Source organism: Primulina tabacum, chromosome 11 (genome assembly GCF_025594145.1).
Source record: "Primulina tabacum isolate GXHZ01 chromosome 11, ASM2559414v2, whole genome shotgun sequence".
In the NCBI taxonomy this organism is placed as follows: Eukaryota; Viridiplantae; Streptophyta; class Magnoliopsida; order Lamiales; family Gesneriaceae; genus Primulina; species Primulina tabacum.
Window position 1 is genome coordinate 39,544,490 of NC_134560.1, and position 20,066 is coordinate 39,564,555.

Consider the following 20,066-nt stretch of genomic DNA (forward strand, 5'->3'; position numbering starts at 1 on the left):
TTAGTGTTAATAATCTATATCATTAATTAATTAAAGTCGAAGCATTATTTAAAACTCATTATATAACTTAACTGATAAACCTTTGTTTATTTTCCAAAAATAACTATTTTTTAAATATTTTAAATTATATTTTTATCTATATTTTAAAATCCAATAATATGTTTATTTATATTTTTTTAAAATTTTAGATCATTATATTATTATTTTTATTTTTAATTAAAAAATATAAAAAAAAATCATTAATCCTACTTGGTGTTTGTTTAAATAATAAGGGCCTGTTTGGTATGAATGATTAGAGGCAGATTGTGGTGTAATCACATGTTTGTCTGGTTTTTGGGAGAGAGACAGATAACAAGTGGCCCGTGACAAAATCTCTGTAGACTAGGGAAAATCCATCCCTGAATGGCCCAAGTATTATTAATCCTAATTTGTACAGTTCATATGATAGAACATAAAAATTACCTTATTAACCTTTACCCTACCAATAAATCTCATCTCCTCCCTCTCCTTTATTCAATACAGCCGACCCCCAAAAAAAAGGAACCGAGAAGAAATAGCGTACAAGCTATGCGATTCGGTCATCGGTGTTCAACTAAGATTTCATCTTATATATGTTCAACTAAGATTTCAAATATATGTAGATGGATTTCAATCTTAGCTGTCGCACTACTGAACATCACAAAATAACTTCTGCAAAAGTAAGACTACACTGTCAAGTTGGAACAACAATTACTGCATTTCACATTCTGATTGCAATAAACACTACCAATACGAGCAAAAGGGATAGAAAGAAGCAACTGAACCCAAAGCAACAACATATTGCCTCGATGGAGATCGATGACCGTTTAAGTGACTCGCTGCGAGGCATATTGCTCTTTTCCATTTTACCATTGTCTGCTTGAGTGAAATTTTTTGTTGCATATGCTATTCCCTTGTCGCACACATCAATATTCTGCATGGAAGGAGATGAAGAACTGGATGCCATACCAGTCTTCACATTCTTTTTACCAAACGATTGACTTGTTACTGTACTTGATTCATGCTCAGAAGCTGACCATATTTGTTTGGTTGGTGTGAAAACATTACCATGGTACTCATCATACCAATAGAATTTGTTCGGATGTGTAAGGGAAGCCGGACAAATGTAGTAATACTTGCCTGGACGTGTTGAGAATTCCCCAGCCTTTCGTAGCAACATAGACCCTTCACCGCACTGGCATGTTGGTGCTATATTTGTTTTCATTTGACCTATGATAACATGATTGGGAAAGGCTATGAGAATAAGTGGCATAAACAAATAAATTTTACTGTGAAATACAAAATATGTTCAAATTACATGACATTTAAAATTATGTGTAAAACTCAAGCGAAAAGTTGAACAATGTAATGAAAATTTAACAAAACAAATGGATGTCATATACTCTATTGTTGTCATCTCAAATGAATGAGGCTACATGTACGAAGTAAAAATGACAATCCAACAAGAAATTCTGCACTCATAAATCGTATTTTTTTAAAACATCACAATATAGAAATTGAAGTACATGACAGTTGGAAAGAGATATGGTTATGTGAGTCTCTTTGAAGATTAAAAATCATTGAATAAATAGAAACATAAATTTTAACCTAAAAAAAAATAGAAACACAATACATACATACAGGGATTTCTCAAAAAAGTATTATGTAGCACTATAAATTTAACATCTCAAAATTTCACCCAAGAATAAAACTTATAATTGATCAACGAGGCAGGGATTCCCAACTTGAAAATAGGTTTTTGTATTTAAAAATGTAGATTGAAATAAGGGCAAATTTGGTATTTTAGCAGGAATTCATTATCTATACAATTATTTATCAAATACACCAAAAATCATATAATTTATCACATTTTCGTTATCATTCACACCAAACACACTAATAAAAATTAGGGTATTTTAATTATCATTCAAATTGTCATCAATTTATCAATCCATCGTTTATCCTATAACAACAACCAAACTGGCCCGACGCTGTTGCAAAGATAAAGCAATCAAATTGCGAATCTCCAACCCCCAATTGGCCGAACGCCATCGCACCTCTCCGTCTAGGGTTTTATCCGATTCATATATTTTTTACAGCTCGCGCGCGCAGATTCACGCGACCGTCTAATATGTTTGAATTCCCTTCAGGTTTCATTTGATTAATCCCGAGTTATTGTGTGTTGAAATCTATATCTGATTCAAGGTTAGGGCTCTCATTATGATTATCTCTGCTGTATTTCGTTTCACATCGTTGTTCTACGTGAAGCCGAGTGACAATCTTCGCGTTTTTGGTCCTGGTTTGAATCCTTTCGCTCCTTATAACATGGCCCAACACACCTCTCGCTAAATTTTTGACATCTTTCTTTCTATAGCTGTTCCAAGGACCATGTGAAAAGTTGTTCAGTGATAGATGAAAATTTTCTGAAATTCCAGATAGTCGCGATCATTTGTCGTTTAACTGATACTTTCGGGCATAAGTTGCTGGGACTCGAAAATAATACCAATAGTGTTTAGAGGATATAAAGTTTAGGTGGGAATTTTGTTGCCTGTCTCGGGTTCTCTGTGGTTCTGACTGTTGGGGAATGTGAAAAGAGAAGACAACCGTGGTTGTCCATACTTCATTTGTGGGTTTATCATTTTCATTTTATGCATGTGAGTAAGATTTTGGGTGATTTAGTTTATCTACTTGGATAAAATTATTGGGAAAGAAGCCAAGCTTTTGGGGGTCCAAGACTCTGAGATTATAGGGTATTGAGAAAGTGCTTGTCTTTGTGATCTGTCGCCAAAAAGAAGAAAAATAAATATAAGATAATGTTGGAGTACCAATATTCGATTAGAAGGAGCAGGAAGCTGTTGAGTAGGTCGGATAGCGACACAGATGATCGAGGTTGGACTCTACTTCATGTCTTTGCCAAGAAAGGTGACCTTAAAGAGGTATGGTCTTCAATTTTTCTGACCATTGTTTTGTTCGAGTTTTAGTTCATATTTGATACATCATGAAGTTTCGTGTTCTTTGGTTTTAGAGGTCTGTTAGTTTTAGCAGTCCTTCTGTAAGTGAGGATATATGTATTAAATGGTGCTAAAATCAGTTTTTTTTGGATTAACTAATACATGATTACCACACAAGCAGAGCGGATATTTCCTACTGTTTAGCTGTATGGAATCATGGAATGGGAAAATAAATATTTTTTGCTTGTGCATGTAAATGAGAAATAAATTCTATAGTGGTGTAATTTAAGTTTTTATGAGTTTTAACGGTTGGAGGAATTGGTGCAGACTGCAGACGACAAGAAGGTGTACTGCCTGTTTTTGTTATTACGATGCTACTCGAGTATCTTTATTCTTTTTGTCGGCCTTTAATCTTGATGTGGGGTTTTTTCCCTGTTTACACCTCTCAGTGATTCTAATTTGTTGAAACTTGTGTTTTTATTGTAATGCCGCATGTAGAGTTGTTTGGAGAATCAATTGGTGCCTTTTAGTTGTTTTGTCCCTTTTTTTATGCGGCATGAAAGAGAACTATGATTTTACTTTGTGGGTTAATTCTTAGAATGATTTAAGGATCATGTTAAGTTTGCATTGGTTTTGAAAATTCCTTTACGTCTTTTTTATTTTGACATATTTTCAACTGTCCAAACGGTGGATGTTGTGCCAGACGGTGGATGTTGCATCGTGTTAAGTTTGCATTGTTTTTTGACATGCTTGGCTGCCTAGGCCCTGGGCGCAGCCCTTGCAAAAGGTGCTCTTAGGTGACGCCTTATGTGCTGCATGGTATTCAATTCAAAGACAATAATCTAATAGTGTACACATTCAGTTTCATGTTAAAATTTAACCATGGCCCAGCCCAATTAAATCTAACCCAATTCCCACAATTCTTTAATTCATAACTTGTATACTCAGCAATTCTTTCTTTTTACTTTTTTTTTCTCTACAATAATTCAGTTCTGGCTCCATCAAGATCTTATGTTCCCAGTCTTTCCTTTTGTATTTTATCTTCCATCAAGATCTAAATCCCAACTCTTTGGCCGAAAGTTTTAGATGATTGATTTTTTTTAAAGTTATGCCATGTATTTTGACAATAAACAGTTGATTTTTATTGTTTTTTAGTTATTTGTAAATTTTATTTTTTGTTTCTATGTAATATTTTTGCAAAATTCACTTTATATATGTACATCATAAAAACTCATGTTCGGTGCATCTTACATCAATAAATCACCGGCTCGCCTTGCGCCTAAAGCTCCAGGATATCTATGTCTTGTGCTTTAAATTAATATGTTGTATCAGGTGACTAACATGATGCAACTCAAAGTCCATAGCTGAGCAAAATGTTAAGATGAGGACTTCGAATTTCACCAATTCTTTTCTACTCAGTTGCACTGACTAAAAGATTGAACTGAGTAGGAGGGATTCAGTTCGATGACTCTTTAACTGAAACTACTCTTTGGCGAAAACGAAAAGCCAACGTGTGCTTTCGGCTCAATTTCACAAGTCTTATAACTAAAATCTTATTTGTCACCGTTATCTTTTAGTGACTGTGAACTTTAAAAAACTTGGGTGATGATATGATATGTATAATTCTCCAATGCCACACATCCCCCTGATGGTGTTTATCAACATTTATGATTTCAATCCTTGGAATTGTTTGGATAGTGATGTTTTTTTTATTCCACTATTTACAAGGATCTTTCATTATTTTGTAGGTTAAACGGCTTCTTAATGAAGGAATGGATGCAAATGTGGCTGCTTGGGGCCCAAAGTCGCTTGGTGTAACCCCTCTCCATCTAGCTGCTAAAGGTGGCCATCTCAAAGTTATGGATAAATTGCTAGAGCGTGGTGCTGACATTGACGCACGGACCAAGGGTGCATGTGGATGTGAGTATTTTGTTAATATAGCTATTATTCTTTATATAGACAGTACAACATTCGTTGGGTTTTTATTCATAATTTATCGGATGCAGGGACCCCACTTCACCATGCGGCTAAAGAGAAAAAGAAGAAAGCAATCAAATTCCTCATTGAAAATGGGGCATTTTTACCGGACGACATCAACGATACCAGGTTCAATCCACCTCTCCATTATTGCCCTGGTCTTGAATGGGCTTATGAAGAGATGAGGCGTCTACATGTGGACAACTCTTCGTCTGGTGAGACATCTTGCGGCTCAGAAAACTGAGGCACTCTCTCTGTGGCATTTCACCAATGCTGCAATTGGAAACAAGCAGAAGAAGCTTCCTGTGTCTGCGCCATATCGTTTGGTCTATATAACGTTTGCTTGTGTTTTGTCAATTAGTGGCACGTCTGTTTCTCTCAGTCCGTGTCTTATGTTTGGTGAGTCTCTTTTGCTACTTGTTGTCGGTGATTATGAGTGATGTTTGGTGGGATCAGTTTGAATGTTGTTCAAGACTAATTCTGCAATTTTAGTATTTTACCTTATTTTCCCTTCCGAGATAAAATGAAATAAATGCATACCTCAGACCATCTCAAATCAGAGATGTCGTCGATGATATAGGTAAATATAATTTTTTCAAAAAATAATGGGCATACAGTTTTAATCCAAAAAAATCATGTTTTTTTTGGTTCATGTATATTTGTTTTTTTACAATTTTCATGACTATGTCATTAAATTTCAATTTTAATCAATTATTTTTTTTCAAACAATTTTATTCATTTTTTGATGTAATATTTATACAACAGTTACTACATTTAATCACGTTCGATGAAAAGATAATTAAAATTGATATAAATTGAAATATACATGATTAAAACTAAAATTTTAATAATATAGACGATCAAAATCGTAAGAGTAAAACACACACGACCAAAATTTTCAAATTAAAAACAACTGAACAAATGCCGTGAGTGTAGAAAATAAATTTGTAAATTTCAATTTTAAATCCTTAAATTCAAATTCGATTTAAGGGTGAATGAAACATGAATAATAGTGTTTTAGGAAAATTGTAAAATTCAGACTTCATCATGTTAACTATACGAAAAATGTCTGAACAATAAAGAAAAATAATGTTATTTTCTAAAAATAACATTAAATTCTTAAAATTACTTAAATCAAGAATGCATGATGCTATAACACATGAAGGGCCTTTATATATATAGACAAAATTATACTTAAACGAAAAATTTAATTTGAAAGTACTTTAAAAATAAAAGAATAAAAATTATATTATTTTTATTACTATGTCTTAAAATTAATTTGTATTATTCTTTTGAATTTGTTTTTTAAATCCGCAACACTTAATAAAATAATAATAAACCGTTCCATGTAATGTGTGCACATAATTAAATTTCAATAAAAAATATTAGTTTATATATAATAATTTTTTGTGCAAAATATAATGAGATTAAATTTATTTTTTATTTATTTAAAGTTAATAATTTTGGGGGAAAAGGAATTGGTATATCATGAAACACCAGATATATATATATATATATATATATATATATATATATAGAAATAAAAACTAGCGGAGTAGGGCTTGGTATATTTTCCGCGAACCCTAATAAGAGTTCCCCCGTTAAAGTTTATCGATCGCACGCTGATTAATACTGGAAGAAGAATGGCAGCTCCGGCGGTACAGAGAGGAGGCGGTGGGCGGCGAGCTATGGGGGAGGACGACGCGAATCTGGTTTTCGAAACTTCCAAGGGTGTGGAGCCAATTTTGAGCTTCGACGAGATGGGGATAAAAGATGATTTACTCAGAGGCATCTACAACTACGGATTCGAGAAGCCCTCGGCTATACAGCAGCGAGCCGTGCTTCCGATAATCTCCGGCCGTGACGTAATAGCTCAGGCGCAGTCTGGTACGGGAAAGACTTCCATGATTGCCCTTGCTGTTTGCCAAATTGTCGACACCAAGTCCTCCGAGTATGGTTTCGGTCTTTTTTTTGCCCCTTTCTTCTCTTGTATTATGCATTGTGGTTGGAGTTGTATTGGTGCATGGTGAAGTTGAACCTTCTTATATTGCTTTTCTCTTGCTATGCCTGTACTATTTTTCTTTCTTCTTTTTGGCAGAGCTTGGTTTCCGGGTTTCTGTCATATTGTTACCATACTCTGAGATTGTGCTTATAAATGCTTTTCTTTGCTTATGTGGCTCATAAAATTCGCCTTCTCTTGGACCTTTGGTTAAAACTTACAAGTTACAACCTTTAAGCTCCCCATTTTCTTTGAATTATTCAGCTACACTTGAGAAGTTCTTGAGAGCAATTATACTATATAGTTGGGGTTCAAAAGCATGACAATAGGCATATCTATTCCCATAGTTCTATTATACATTTTAACTGATTAACTAGCAGCCAAGCCTTTATGTTGAGCATCCTATTCAGTGATTATTTCCTTTTCGTTTAATCCTTATTGTAGGGTCCAGGCTTTGATATTGTCTCCTACAAGAGAGCTGGCTGCTCAGACTGAGAAAGTAATTTTGGCTATTGGTGACTATATTAATATTCAGGCACATGCTTGTATTGGAGGTAAAAGTGTTGGCGAGGATATTAGAAAATTAGAACATGGAGTTCAAGTGGTGTCAGGGACACCCGGGAGAGTTTGTGACATGATTAAGAGGAGAACTCTGCGAACCAGATCCATAAAATTGTTAATTCTCGTGAGTTTCATGTTTTTGTTAGCCTGGTGGTCTTAATTAGGCAGTTCTGATTCCTTTTATGTTTTGGTTTTTGAAATTTTATCAGGATGAATCTGATGAAATGCTGAGTCGAGGTTTTAAGGATCAGATTTATGATGTTTACCGATATCTTCCTCCAGAACTCCAGGTGCTCTATTTTTTCTTTCCTCATTGTTAAACCAGTATGTCCACGGACCACGTGTGTAAATGATTTATGAAGTGCACGTGCAAAAGTTTTTGAAACTATCACTAGATGACTGATATGTTCAGTGCATTCTGTAAAAATATTCTTAAAGGCACCCAGCCACTCATCCCTTGCCTTGTAAAAGTGTTAAGGATTTTACCCCATGGCTGCATGGAATGACATTTTAACGATCATCTTGGAGGTTCTTGGTTCTGGTTTAGTCTTGCATCCACCATGTAACAAGTATATGAACCATGACTTTGTTATCATTTATCACATAACTTCTATGTCCTGATTTCCAGCAGATTTATGAAGTGTACTCATTGCATTTTCAGGTTGTATTGATATCTGCAACCCTTCCAAACGAAATACTGGAGATCACAAGCAAATTCATGTCTGATCCAGTTCGTATTCTTGTAAAACGTGATGAATTGACTCTGGAGGTAGGCCTGTTTTCGTGATTAATTTTCTACTTTAAGGGGAAAAGACTGTAAATGAAAGGGGGTGGTAGGTGGAAAGAAAGTGCTAGATTTATGAGTCTGTATTTTCATTCAAACTCATCAATTTTTTTTGATAAACAAAAGAATATAAGAAAATTTTGGCTTTGTTAATCTCAAAATATTGATTTTATGAACTCTTTATTTTCCATGCCAAATCTTCAAGCAGTCCCGCATATTTTAACAGGGGCCTTGGCTTTCCTGGTTCTCAGCATATACCGGAAATTGTGTTTGGTTCTTGTTATCTGATTCTTATTATATGTTTTGACAGGGCATCAAACAATTCTTTGTTGCAGTAGAGAGAGAGGAATGGAAATTTGATACTCTCTGTGATTTGTATGATACCCTTACCATTACTCAGGCTGTTATTTTCTGTAACACGAAGAGGAAGGTATTAGCTACTTTGGGCTCCAAGTTTTTTCCTGATCAAGTTTGCTTGTTTTTTCTGAAGCCTGTGCCACATAAGAGCATCTTGAATCCTGGAACATTTTTGTATTTAATTATATTACTTTATGATCTGTCATTTTGTCAAAATGTTATATGAAAAAAGCATACTTGGTGGCTAATATTAATTGCATGGATTCTAGGAAAGTGTCTTCATAAATTATTGGAGTCATGCGTGGAGTGAACCTACAATACTTGTGAATGTCTGGATTTTGCTAGAAGAAAGAGTGACATGTCTTTTTACAAGTCTAAACTTTATTGAATTTAATGGAAAATCCATGTGTTGCAGTTTCTTGTTTCTGGGGGTTTCATGCTGTTCCTCCATGTATGACAGGTGGATTGGCTAACAGCAAAAATGCGTGAGAATAATTTCACTGTTTCATCTATGCATGGAGACATGCCTCAGAAAGAAAGAGATGCAATCATGCAAGAATTCCGCTCAGGTCAAACTCGGGTTCTGATCACAACAGATGTTTGGGCTAGGGGAATTGATGTTCAACAGGCAAACTCCACATTCTTATTTCCTTATTTTGATTTTTATTTGACTTTAGAAGAAACTTCATCCGCTGGGAGAAATTCTTATGTCAACCAGTTGATCACAATTGAAAATAATGATGTGGAAGTTTCAATTGCATTTTACAAAAGTTTTGGGGAGATGGATCATTGCTAAGAAATCCCAGTCATAAAATGAACACGTAGTATTCTTGATTAAGCAGGGAAATTCCATAAAAGTCTTGTTTAATACATATGAATTCTTGTGTGAATTGATGTTTTTTTGATATTTTATGGCCAACTATTTGTAGTAGAACAAACTGCTAGTTTTCTGAACATTTTGTTAGTTTTGTCGGTAGAAAAATAAATCTTCTGTAATCTCTCTTACTTCTCTCAAGTTTATCTCATCCTACAGTTAATTATTGACGGAAGATGTGTTACTGATTTCTTGTGAACATATTGAATTCTTGTAGGTTTCCCTGGTGATTAATTATGATCTTCCCAACAACCGAGAGCTTTACATTCATCGAATCGGTCGGTCTGGTCGTTTTGGAAGAAAGGTACTCTCAATTTGTGACTGTGTGTCAATGTTGTCCTCATCTAAAATGCCATGCAAAAATGTAAAAATTGCAGAAATGTGGGGCTGTAAAAGTGTTATGTTCAAGCGGGCTTTAGCATAACTTAATTCTTATATTTAAATCTGTTAATTTTTCCTGCTCCAACTGTGTTTGATATCCTAAATATACATCAAAATTCAAAACAATTTATTTTTTTAATCTATTTTGAAGTATCTACTTTCTTTGAGGCTGTTAGTATTAATATCAATATGATATATAAACTTCATTGGGTCTGGAATTTATTATTTTGTTTGTGCAGGGTGTTGCTATAAACTTTGTGAAAAGTGATGACATCAAAATCTTAAGAGACATAGAGCAATATTACAGTACTCAGATTGATGAAATGCCAATGAACGTGGCTGATCTAATTTAACATCTCTCCGGAACGCTTTTCCTTGAGTTGCCATTGTATCATTATGACCAGTGGTGGATGAAGAAATGGGATAGGTTTGTCATAGCTGCTTGCCCTTTGTGAAAACAAGTTGGTTGGCATGGTTGTTTGTTTATAGCGCGTGGTTTTTGAGTACAAGTGGGTCGTTCAGTATAATATTTAATAACTTCTATACTCTTTAGTTCGTTGATAAAGTAGAGTAAGTTGTGCTTTGGATTGGTATTGAACCGAAATCTTTGTTTCCTAATGTTATGATTTTTTTACTATCTTGGATTATTTTCTTGTTTAGCTGTCACTATCGCCACACATTTACGTTACAATAAATTTGTGTCTTAGCGCTCCGTTGGGCCTAGCATCGAGGCATGAGATGTATTACTTTGCTGCGAGCCATCACGGTCCAGTTATTTATAGGAAAAAAACAATTCAGAGAGGAGTTGAGTTTGAGTAGTGTCTGCTATGACCTTGAATTGACAAGTGATCTGATCAATCGGGTGATTAAACTCTGCTGGGTATGTCTCCCGATGTCATTTGAGTATCTGAAGGTTAAATTTTTAGAATTATCTATGTTTATCCACACACACAGAATATGAAAAAATTACTGTGGTTATAATATATTATTGTCACATTTGATATTGGTAATCGCATAAAATTTAACTCAGTTCTATTATTAGAAACATTGTCTTCCTATAACATGAGATACATATGTTCAAATTCATATGAAAGAGAGAATATTTATCTTCACTACATCCTAATGTTTGTAATGATTACAAAAAAAAGGTCACTTATTCAACATCATCTCAAAAAGATATGGGTTGTTTTGAAAAAAACATCCATTTGAGGAAATGTAGATTCAATTGGACACTTTAGTTTTGTGAACACGTTTGAGTTGAATAATAGCTCAAGTGAACTCGGGTGAATGGATCCTCGTTACCAAATCTTGATCTTTTTAACCTTTCTTATGAGCTGATGAATCGATTTGTTAAATGTCTTACCAAGTTATAAAAATTTGTATATATAGGCTTGGATAATCTTTTCTCGTTGAACTTGTTTTTGAGGTTGAGTTATGTCTAACTTTCAATTTTAATATGATATCAAAACTCAGACCCATCGTTATGTTTTTGAGGTCATCCGTTAATATTTTGTATATTTCACATTCTAGATATTCATTCCTATTAAACGTCTAACATGGAGTGAATGAAGTCATTGAGAGTTGTATATAATAAATATCCTACATTGGCTGAATTAAATGAGATAGACTATTAAATTTCTCACAACGCTTGATTAAGTCTTTGTGAGTTGTATATATGAAAGTCAATTAAGTCCCTGTGAGTCGTATATATGGAATTGGATTAAGTGTCCTACATCGGCTTGATTAAGCCAATAATCTCTCCTTGAACCATCACAATTATATTCAACAACCTGCTAACAAGACTACTTGGAAAAATGTCTCACTGAAAAAATATTGCTTTCTTTATTTCTAGTTTAACATGTTCTACATAGATTCGACCTTTCTGTTTCTTGTTTTAACTGCTTTTACCTGTCAATTGATTTTGGAATTCAGAAGCGATACCTTGTCAATGTGTAGCTCAAGTGGGTAAAAGACAGGTTTCTTGATAATGTAGTCTCTAGCAGTCTATGCCTTAAAGCTACTTGTATCCTTATTTCCATTATAGGAACACATCCTCATTAGTGTCTCCCAATCCACATCGTTTCCAAACATCGTGGCCAGCTTGGTCTGCTTAAAGTCTCCACTTTTATCCGCCGCTACCCAAACATATTTCAAGAACTTCATGTCCCTGATTCCCGAGGTACCCCTGTTCCCTGTTATAAGCTAACACCCGAGGCTCTGAATGTTTATAAACAAAGAAATGCATCTTATTTACGAGGAATGTTATGTGGATATTTTGCATAGGCTGCAAAAATTGTTTATGATTACTTCCCTTACAAACAATTGAACAGCTGAGATGGGATTTAGGTTTGCCTTATGATTATGAGAATACTTTCTTTGTGAGGAATCCGGAGTCGTTTTCATTCTTGAAACTTCCCAATGAGCGTGTGGGATTGTAGCTGTTAGTTCGGAATGATAGCATAACGGTATCCTATTTGGAGCTGAGAAATTTGAAGCAAGAGTAGAAAGATGAGGCATTGTCGTTTCCGGTTGGTTTCACCAGGGGTTTCGGATAAAAAAGAAAGTGCATGGAACGGTTGCACGAGTGGCAAAAGCTTCCATATACTAGCCCTTATGTGAATGCATCCCATCTTGATTCAAGAACTGATACATCTGAAAAGAGGATTGTCGGGGGTTTTTTCACGAGCTTCTGCACCTTACAATCAATAAAAAGACTGAAAGAAAGAACGTACGTAATCTGCGTGCTCCATTGCCGATGCCTCGAAAGTTCACTAAGGTGTTTGAAAGACACCCGTGGATCTTTTACATATGGCACAAGGGTGGCTTACAAACTGTTGGCTTTTAGGCTTGTTGAGAAACATCCACGGGCTGATATCCGGGAAACTTATGCAAGCATGATGAAGGAAGGATTGATTCTTGAAGATGAACCGGTGAAGAGTCCTTTCGGAAGAAGAGATTTGGATGGATTCGAGTCCGATTCTGAGATGGATTGTAATTTGATTTCTGAATATGAATCTGATGAGGGGTGAGATGTATTTAAATTTTCATCTCGTCCTTTATGTTGGAAATAAGATCGGTATAATTTAAGTTATTTGATATCTATAGCTCAAATTTTAGGTATTTTTTCATTTCTTGATTAAACAAAATTGAAATTTTATAATATAAATATTATTGGATATTTAATCTTAATTAATTTGATCGTTTGATTAACTTTTAAATTTGAAGAATGTTGATTTTGGTTGAATTATTATCAAATCAAAAGTAAACTTATATTATTTGAAAACTAGAATTGAAGCGTTTGATTTTCAAATTCTTTTAGAGTAGGTTTCTTATGAGACGTCTCACGAATATTTATCTGTGAGACGGTTCAACTTTATCGATATTCACAATAAAAAGTAATATTCTTAGCGTAAAAAATAATATTTTTTAATGGATGACCAAAATAAGATATCTGTCTAATAAAATATGATCCGTAAGATCGTCTAACACAAGTTTTTGTCATTCATTTATTGCTTGACCAAAGTATCCAATATATTTAAATTGAACCAAATTTAAATTTTAAATTTTTAAGAACATTCGACTCGATTTGATTAATTTACCGTTCATACATTTTAAAAAATAACTCGCTTCCTAAAATAACCATAAATTTATACCACGCTTTCATTATTATTATTATTCTCCAATTAAAAAGCCAATGGCCGCACCAGCGGCAACAGCTTCTGCAAAATCCCTTGTCAGAAAACTGCTTCTCCATTCACCTTCGCAGCTTTCTCCATTCAGGTTTTCCATCTCGACGGCTGCAACTAAGGCAACATGCAGCAAACTCGCCAGCAAAAACAAGGGAAACAGAGAAAATAAGCAGAAAGCAGAGTTGCTGCTGAAGAGGCGGACGCGCTCGGGCCGGCAGCTAGACGAGTATGGGTTCTCGACGCAATTTGGAAAGGAGAATTCAAACCATGTACCCGTTTTAGCTCGGTGAAGTGCTTGACGTATTTGCTTCGGTACTTCTAAGTCTTTTGTTGATTGTACGCTTGGTGCCGGTGGGCATTCCGCCACGGTGGGTGAATTGTCAATTTTTATTATTGGGTTTTGTGTTTTGGATCGTGTCTTTTTCACTTTGGTGAATTTTGATTCAAGTTTATGTTTTGTTTGCTGTGGTATGAAATGGGAATGATTTAAGGGTGGGAGAATGGCGACATTTAAGATACGAAAGGACTGGAATTTTCATTTCATGTTTTAATGTTAGTTCTATAGCATTATGCAATTCAAGAATGTTGTTATTGCCTATTACAGCTTCTGATTAGATTCGTGATTTAGTCATTCACATTCCGTTTTAGTGTTTTTTGGGCGGTTCACTGTATTATTGAAAAAGATCTACGAGGTCAAACGGTTATGATCTCTCAGTTACTTTCATGGATATATACATATATATATGTATATTCTCGATTAACTGATGGAGCAGGGTTATCACAGGCAAGCCTAAAGGCTGAGGACATAGTAAATACATGACCAGATTCTGAATTGGGTCATATTTTACGTGACTATGGTGAAGAAAGCAATTGGTTTTCACTCCAAAACAAAATCGTTAAGGCCCGTTCAACCGTTACGAATGAACTTGTTAACCTTATTCGGACCTCAACTTCTTGGACAAGAGGTAGCGAGCTTACCCTCTTTATCTATTTCATTTGTTTCATCGCCTGAGGTAATAAATAAAGGATTGATGCCAAAAACACTTAGTTCGACACAAAACCATTTCTAACATAACACAGGAGGCAAACATGGTTGGATCAAGACTGCAACACGGGTTTTTCAAGCTTTACGAATAGCAGTGAATGATGAACTCAATACATCGAGGGATTCCATCCATTCTTGTTTCGATTCCCTTGCTCCAGGAGGAAGGCTTGCCTTTATATCGTTCCACAGTTTGGAAGACAGGATTGTGAAACAGACATTCTTAAACATTACTAACTGCAGCCAAGAGAGTGGTGAAGAGGAAGAGGCAGAATGCTCGATTTTTCCATCGAAAACAGAGTCATTATGGGAAAAACTTAACATGGATAAAGCAGATAGTGCGAGGAAAGCATGCAGTTATTCTGACAAAGAGGCCCATCACACCGTCAGAGTCAGAGGAGAAACCGAACCCAAGACGTAGGAGTGCTAAACTTAGGGGTACAAAAAATATGAAGAGAACAATTTTTTTATATTATTAATTTTTAAACAGTTTTGTTGGGTGTATAGCCACAAGCAAATAAAAGTATTTCTTTCATTAATCTTCTTTAAATTCTCGCTATTTTAAGTGAATCGTGGGAATGGCTTGTTGAATTCATTATAGCCCTGTTTCCAACCTAACATCTTCGGAAATAATGAAAAAGTTCGTTGGGACTCTTTCAAGTTAATTCCAAGAAGGAAATTAACTGTAATAGCAATCATACACTCAGCTAACCTAGTGTGTATATATAAATATATAAGTTAATTTCAAGAAGGAAATTAACTGTAATAGCAATCATACCCTCAGCTAACCTATTTTGTGTGTGTGTGTATGTATGTATATTAAATCTTATAGAGTTGAAGAATCTTTGCTTTTGGTAATTTATGAATAATCTATTTGTCATGATAATAATAGTAACAATGTTCATGGTTTAAATCATATATTGGATGCTATTAATCTTGACTCTAGTAGTGATCATGAGTGTATCAATAATGGACCGTATGCTTATTCAACATAAGTCGCAACCCATACTTATGCACCACTACTGATCATGAGTCGTAGGTTGGTCCAATATGAGCCGTATCTCATGTCCATATACCGTCACTCATAGAATATATCACCCCTGAAAAGTGATTTTTTTTGCCTCCCCAACACTCGAATCCAAGACTTTCAGGCTTAAGTACCTAGATTAATAGATTTTTTATATCAATTAGGCTAGTAGCTCAATTGGTACTAACACTATAGGAATCTACTTTTCTTGAACGATCATGAGCCGTAGGCTGACCCAACATTTGTCTCAGCTCATACCCATGCACTACTACTAGCCATGAGTTGTAGAGTGGTCTAGCATGAGCAGTAACTCATGCCCATGCACCGTCACTCATATAATATATCATCCTCGGAAAGTACTTTTTTCGGCTCTCCCAACACTCTAGGAATCTAGGTACTTAAGTCTGGAGGTTATGAGTTCAAATGTTAGGGGAGACGAAATAAACCACTTTTCAAGGGCGATATATTATATGAATGATGGTACATAAATATGAACTATGACTCATGCTGGACCAACCTATTACCCATAATCAATGGTAGTACGACTCACAAGCTGTACAACAAATAATGACGTGCTTTTATTACAGAGCTAGCGGAGCCAATATGTAGCCCACCCGTGCTACAATTTATAATTTTTTTATATTGAGATTTTATTCTAACTTGTGTTTAGTCTAGCTACAAGTAGAAAATTTTTTTTTCTCTTTTTTTTTTGTATTTAGTCCAGTAATTCAAATATAAAAAGAAAGATAGAGTCTGAAAAATTTAAGATTTTAGCATGGAGAGTTAATTATTATGAAGTTAATTGATATGTATTATATTATGTTAAGAAAATATTTAGCCGGATAAATATCAAATTTATAGATAGTAGTTGCCTACTTGCCTTTAGTGCATCAGTTCTTGCTTTATGCCATCATAAACGAGCACAAGCTTGTAGTAGTTATTAACATACATTTACCAGAACATTTACTTTGCAATCTAGAATTCATGATGCCACAAATTATTTGAAGTTTTTGAGAAAGATAAAGTTAGTCACATCCATTGTATCCAAATCCTATCTTCCCTCCTGCAACATCAAACGCCACCTCTAGACTCTGCTGCTGTGTGCTCCCAAATATGCTCACGTCCCTGGCATCCTTGTTCGCGGCGAATGCGAGGCATAAACGCGATGTATTGTCGTCGTACACATACGCCCCATATGGCGAATCGATGGTCACATTGCCACCAAAAGTGAAAGCCACTCCAGGAATGGACTCCGGGGTCACTTTTCGCAAGTCATAGCAAGTGTCGAGTATGCCCAAAGGCGGCGCCCGAGGGACGCTTTTTCCCATCATTTGAGTGAATGTAGCTCTAAGTGCGGCGTAGGTTGCTGGATGGAGACGTGTTATGACTGTACCAGAGTCTATAATGGTACCCGGAGATTTGAAAGCTTCCGGTTTGATTGGTAGTTTACGCCCCCCTACGATTATTGAGGTAACATCGATGAAGTAGAATAGTGTATTGCGTTGTGAGTTAACCAATGGGGTGAATTCGACGTTTCTTGAAATCCTGTTTTTGCCAAATGTTAAGTGCCCGATCGAGGATGGAGTTGATGGGAGGCAATAGGAGAAGTATTTGCCATATTTTTGTGATGTTTGAGAGACTATTGATACATGGCTTTTGCCAAGGCCTAGTACTCCAGCAATTTTCCCAAATTTTCCTGCATTATACTGCCCACATCCGAATAGGAAATTTGAGATCTCATCTCCTGGTGTCAGGGTGAGTGTTTCCTTGCCTAAGAGCCCTGAAGAGAAGGTGTCCTCTCCACCATATTGTACCCCATAAACGCATGTGCCGGAGACGCATCCAGAGGAAATAATCCCGGTGCCGCCCGAAAAAAGTTGAGAGCATTGACGTGAGTTGCATGATATATTGGAATATGATCTTGACGCAGAAGGGTTGAATATTGGATCTTGTTGTTTGTAGCATGACTCCAGGCACGGTTGGCATTGAGTCCATGTCAGGTCCCCGCGGGTGTCGAATGCAAGAGACAATGGTTGTTTTGGGGTTCCAAGACCAAGTGATACAACGTAGTAGTTAGACTCCAGAGGAATGCCAGATCGTGCCGGTATGTTTACTTCTGTATCCTCTGGTTTATTGATGTTCGAAGCCTGAACGAGTTGAGCATGGATATAGTCGACCCGGGATTGGTCATGAGAGAGGACTTCACTGAGAGATGGTTTGGTTTTGGCATTTTCTTGACCTAGTTGATCAGAACACGGTCCATGCCTATGAACAACTTCCAATGTCGATGATTGCTTCTTGTTTCGCCCTGATTTCGGAATTTCATACAACTTTAGTTATTGATTAAGAATCCTCACATAGAGAGAGAGAAAAAAATCCAACGAATAACCTTGGGTTTTGGAGGGATTGCAGACGGAAGATGGAGAAAGATAGCTGATTTCAATGGTGTGATAGAGGCCAAAGCTATGTTTGGCACCTTGTCTGATCCCTTCCAAAGCATGAACATTCTTCAAGAAACAGGAAACCAAAATGAATAAAAGAGAAGTGTAGCAAATCACAAGTTTTACAACAGCCATTTGCATAAACTTTTTCCCTTTTTTCTTTTGTTTATACTAAGTTATAAATGGTTTGTGCCAACAACCATCATGCGTATATATAAATAGAGTTTCAAGCAAGCTATTGTTCGGGTTCCAATGTCATAAAAAAAAAGAGTTTCAAGCATCCAAGGTTGTAATGGGAAGGCTGCCCGACACAACAGCATGAGGGTGAGAAATTGTCCCTTTCAAATTCCATTTTTAATTTGACAATCATTCAATCTCAGACAAAAAAATAATCATCAAATTTTTTTTAAAAAAAAATACAGAAGCAGAAAAATGGCTGATAACGAGGTTTTTTGCGCAGCATAGATGCGATACATGTGATCCAGCATTAATTGAAAGCATTCTTATCATGATCGATGTCGTGAACAAAGAACCTTTCGGTTTCGATAATTTCTAATCCTTTCATGTTCGTATCTTAGGTACTCTGCAAATGTCTAAATTGTTTATGGTTTGGTTCATTCTGAATTTTCTTACAGTAAAATTATGGATGATATTTGATATCAGCATTTGTGCTACATGGAACTAAGAACACATAATATATTTATATTATCTAGGAAAATTGTATTTTTTATGCATATATTTACTTATTTGCAATTTATATCATATTCGTCATAAAATTTCAGTTTCAATATTATCTGCATTGAATTTTAATACAAAGTATATTTCACATCTTAAATATCACAATCCCATCAATTTTTTTTTTTTTAAAATGACATTAGAATTTGCATACATCATCTTTCAATATTAGACATGTCAAAATGGGCTGGCGGGGCGGGTGGCGGGCCTCGAAATGGCCAACCCATTCCAACCCACCTTGGACCGCGGGTTAGCGGGCCGACCCGCTTATTTTTTTAAAGGAAAAAATGCTAAACAATATCACAGTAAATATATAAGAAAAATATATTTCAGTCAAATAGTTTCATAAAATACTTAAAAACATTGAAATAAGAAATTAAGAAAGCATACAACATAATTTATAAAAAATAAAGTCCTTTCTCATTAAATTCTATTCAATCTTGATCTTCTACAATAGCTCCCTCCAATGTTTCTTTATCGAAAATTTCAACAACATTTGAAGAAGCACAGAGATTCAGATCTTATTCCAATTTTTTATTTAAAACTTAAAAATATAAAATTTCACCCTAATTTGACGGGCCAGTCCGCCCTGTCTTGGTCCGCAACACAAACGGGCTCAACCCATTTGGTCCGTCTCCAAACGGGTTGCTATTTTATCAACCAAACCCGCTCAATTTTTATAGCGAGACGGGCGAGCCCGACGGACCAGACCCAATTTGACAAGTCTATTCAATATGCACTTGATAAGCCTAATAACATGCAAATTAATCATACTAACCAAGTAAACGACACTAAAAAAAGCCACCTACCAACTATTCTCGTCAATTGTTACATTGTCAAAAAAGAGGAAAACAGTATGGAGTGAACAATTAGGACATAAGGCCTAATTGTAGGCCTAAATGATATGATGATTTATGACAAAAGTTATTTTTTCTCTTAATGTCATATTTTCTTTTCATTATTTGATCACATTTTAAGTAAATGAAATGAATCCTTCACTGAGGCATTGATGGGATTCATGGTAATTAAATTGTGATCCATACTCCCCTATGTCAATTGGGTGAAAGTTGATGGAGACAACAAACTCAATTAGAATTTAACATATGCTCCTTCCCTGAATCATTTAATTAAGCACGAAATTGTTTTAGATTCATCATTGCAACACCAATATTCGCCATCATTAATGCTCTGTTCGTTGATTAAATTTAATCTTCTCAGATTTTTGTCTTT

General features: G+C 35.4%; 3 protein-coding genes and 2 pseudogenes across 3 annotated transcripts; 4 read left to right on the forward strand and 1 right to left on the reverse strand.

Annotated features, from left to right (window-relative positions):
- The first annotated feature begins 2,008 nt into the window (after positions 1-2,008).
- On the forward strand, positions 2,009-5,455 carry LOC142519913 (phytochrome-interacting ankyrin-repeat protein 1-like). Its single transcript, XM_075622928.1, has 3 exons — positions 2,009-2,954; positions 4,718-4,889; positions 4,976-5,455. The coding sequence occupies exons 1-3, from the start codon at positions 2,832-2,834 to the stop codon at positions 5,188-5,190; spliced, it is 510 nt and encodes a 169-aa protein (XP_075479043.1). The 5' UTR covers positions 2,009-2,831; the 3' UTR covers positions 5,191-5,455.
- Positions 5,456-6,482: 1,027 nt separating this feature from the next.
- On the forward strand, positions 6,483-10,539 carry LOC142519912 (eukaryotic initiation factor 4A-3). Its single transcript, XM_075622927.1, has 8 exons — positions 6,483-6,897; positions 7,390-7,630; positions 7,716-7,796; positions 8,168-8,275; positions 8,601-8,720; positions 9,108-9,275; positions 9,739-9,825; positions 10,142-10,539. Exons 1-8 carry the CDS (start codon positions 6,590-6,592, stop codon positions 10,253-10,255), a joined length of 1,227 nt encoding a protein of 408 aa, XP_075479042.1. The 5' UTR covers positions 6,483-6,589; the 3' UTR covers positions 10,256-10,539.
- A 96-nt stretch (positions 10,540-10,635) lies between these two features.
- On the forward strand, positions 10,636-12,931 carry LOC142519872 (protein WHAT'S THIS FACTOR 9, mitochondrial-like; annotated as a pseudogene).
- Positions 12,932-13,596: 665 nt separating this feature from the next.
- LOC142519873 (uncharacterized) lies at positions 13,597-15,168 on the forward strand (annotated as a pseudogene).
- Positions 15,169-16,536: 1,368 nt separating this feature from the next.
- Positions 16,537-18,320, reverse strand: LOC142517626 (aspartyl protease family protein At5g10770-like). Its single transcript, XM_075619946.1, has 2 exons — positions 18,050-18,320; positions 16,537-17,968 (listed from the first exon to the last, which is right to left on the reverse strand). The coding sequence occupies exons 1-2, from the start codon at positions 18,240-18,242 to the stop codon at positions 16,686-16,688; spliced, it is 1,476 nt and encodes a 491-aa protein (XP_075476061.1). The 5' UTR covers positions 18,243-18,320; the 3' UTR covers positions 16,537-16,685.
- Between the last annotated feature and the right edge of the window lie 1,746 nt (positions 18,321-20,066).

Excerpts from the sequence above, each read along its gene's own strand:
- LOC142519913 (XM_075622928.1), top strand. The coding sequence starts at position 2,832 with ATGTTGGAGTACCAATATTCGATTAGAAGGAGCAGGAAGCTGTTGAGT. Across the intron at positions 2,955-4,717 it reads AGAAAGGTGACCTTAAAGAG|GTTAAACGGCTTCTTAATGA; the intron begins GTATGGTCTTCA and ends ATTATTTTGTAG. Across the intron at positions 4,890-4,975 it reads GACCAAGGGTGCATGTGGAT|GGACCCCACTTCACCATGCG; the intron begins GTGAGTATTTTG and ends TATCGGATGCAG.
- LOC142519912 (XM_075622927.1), top strand. The coding sequence starts at position 6,590 with ATGGCAGCTCCGGCGGTACAGAGAGGAGGCGGTGGGCGGCGAGCTATG. Across the intron at positions 7,631-7,715 it reads CCATAAAATTGTTAATTCTC|GATGAATCTGATGAAATGCT; the intron begins GTGAGTTTCATG and ends AAATTTTATCAG. Across the intron at positions 8,721-9,107 it reads TCTGTAACACGAAGAGGAAG|GTGGATTGGCTAACAGCAAA; the intron begins GTATTAGCTACT and ends CATGTATGACAG.
- LOC142517626 (XM_075619946.1), bottom strand. The coding sequence starts at position 18,242 with ATGCAAATGGCTGTTGTAAAACTTGTGATTTGCTACACTTCTCTTTTA. Across the intron at positions 17,969-18,049 it reads CAATCCCTCCAAAACCCAAG|GGCGAAACAAGAAGCAATCA; the intron begins GTTATTCGTTGG and ends TTCCGAAATCAG.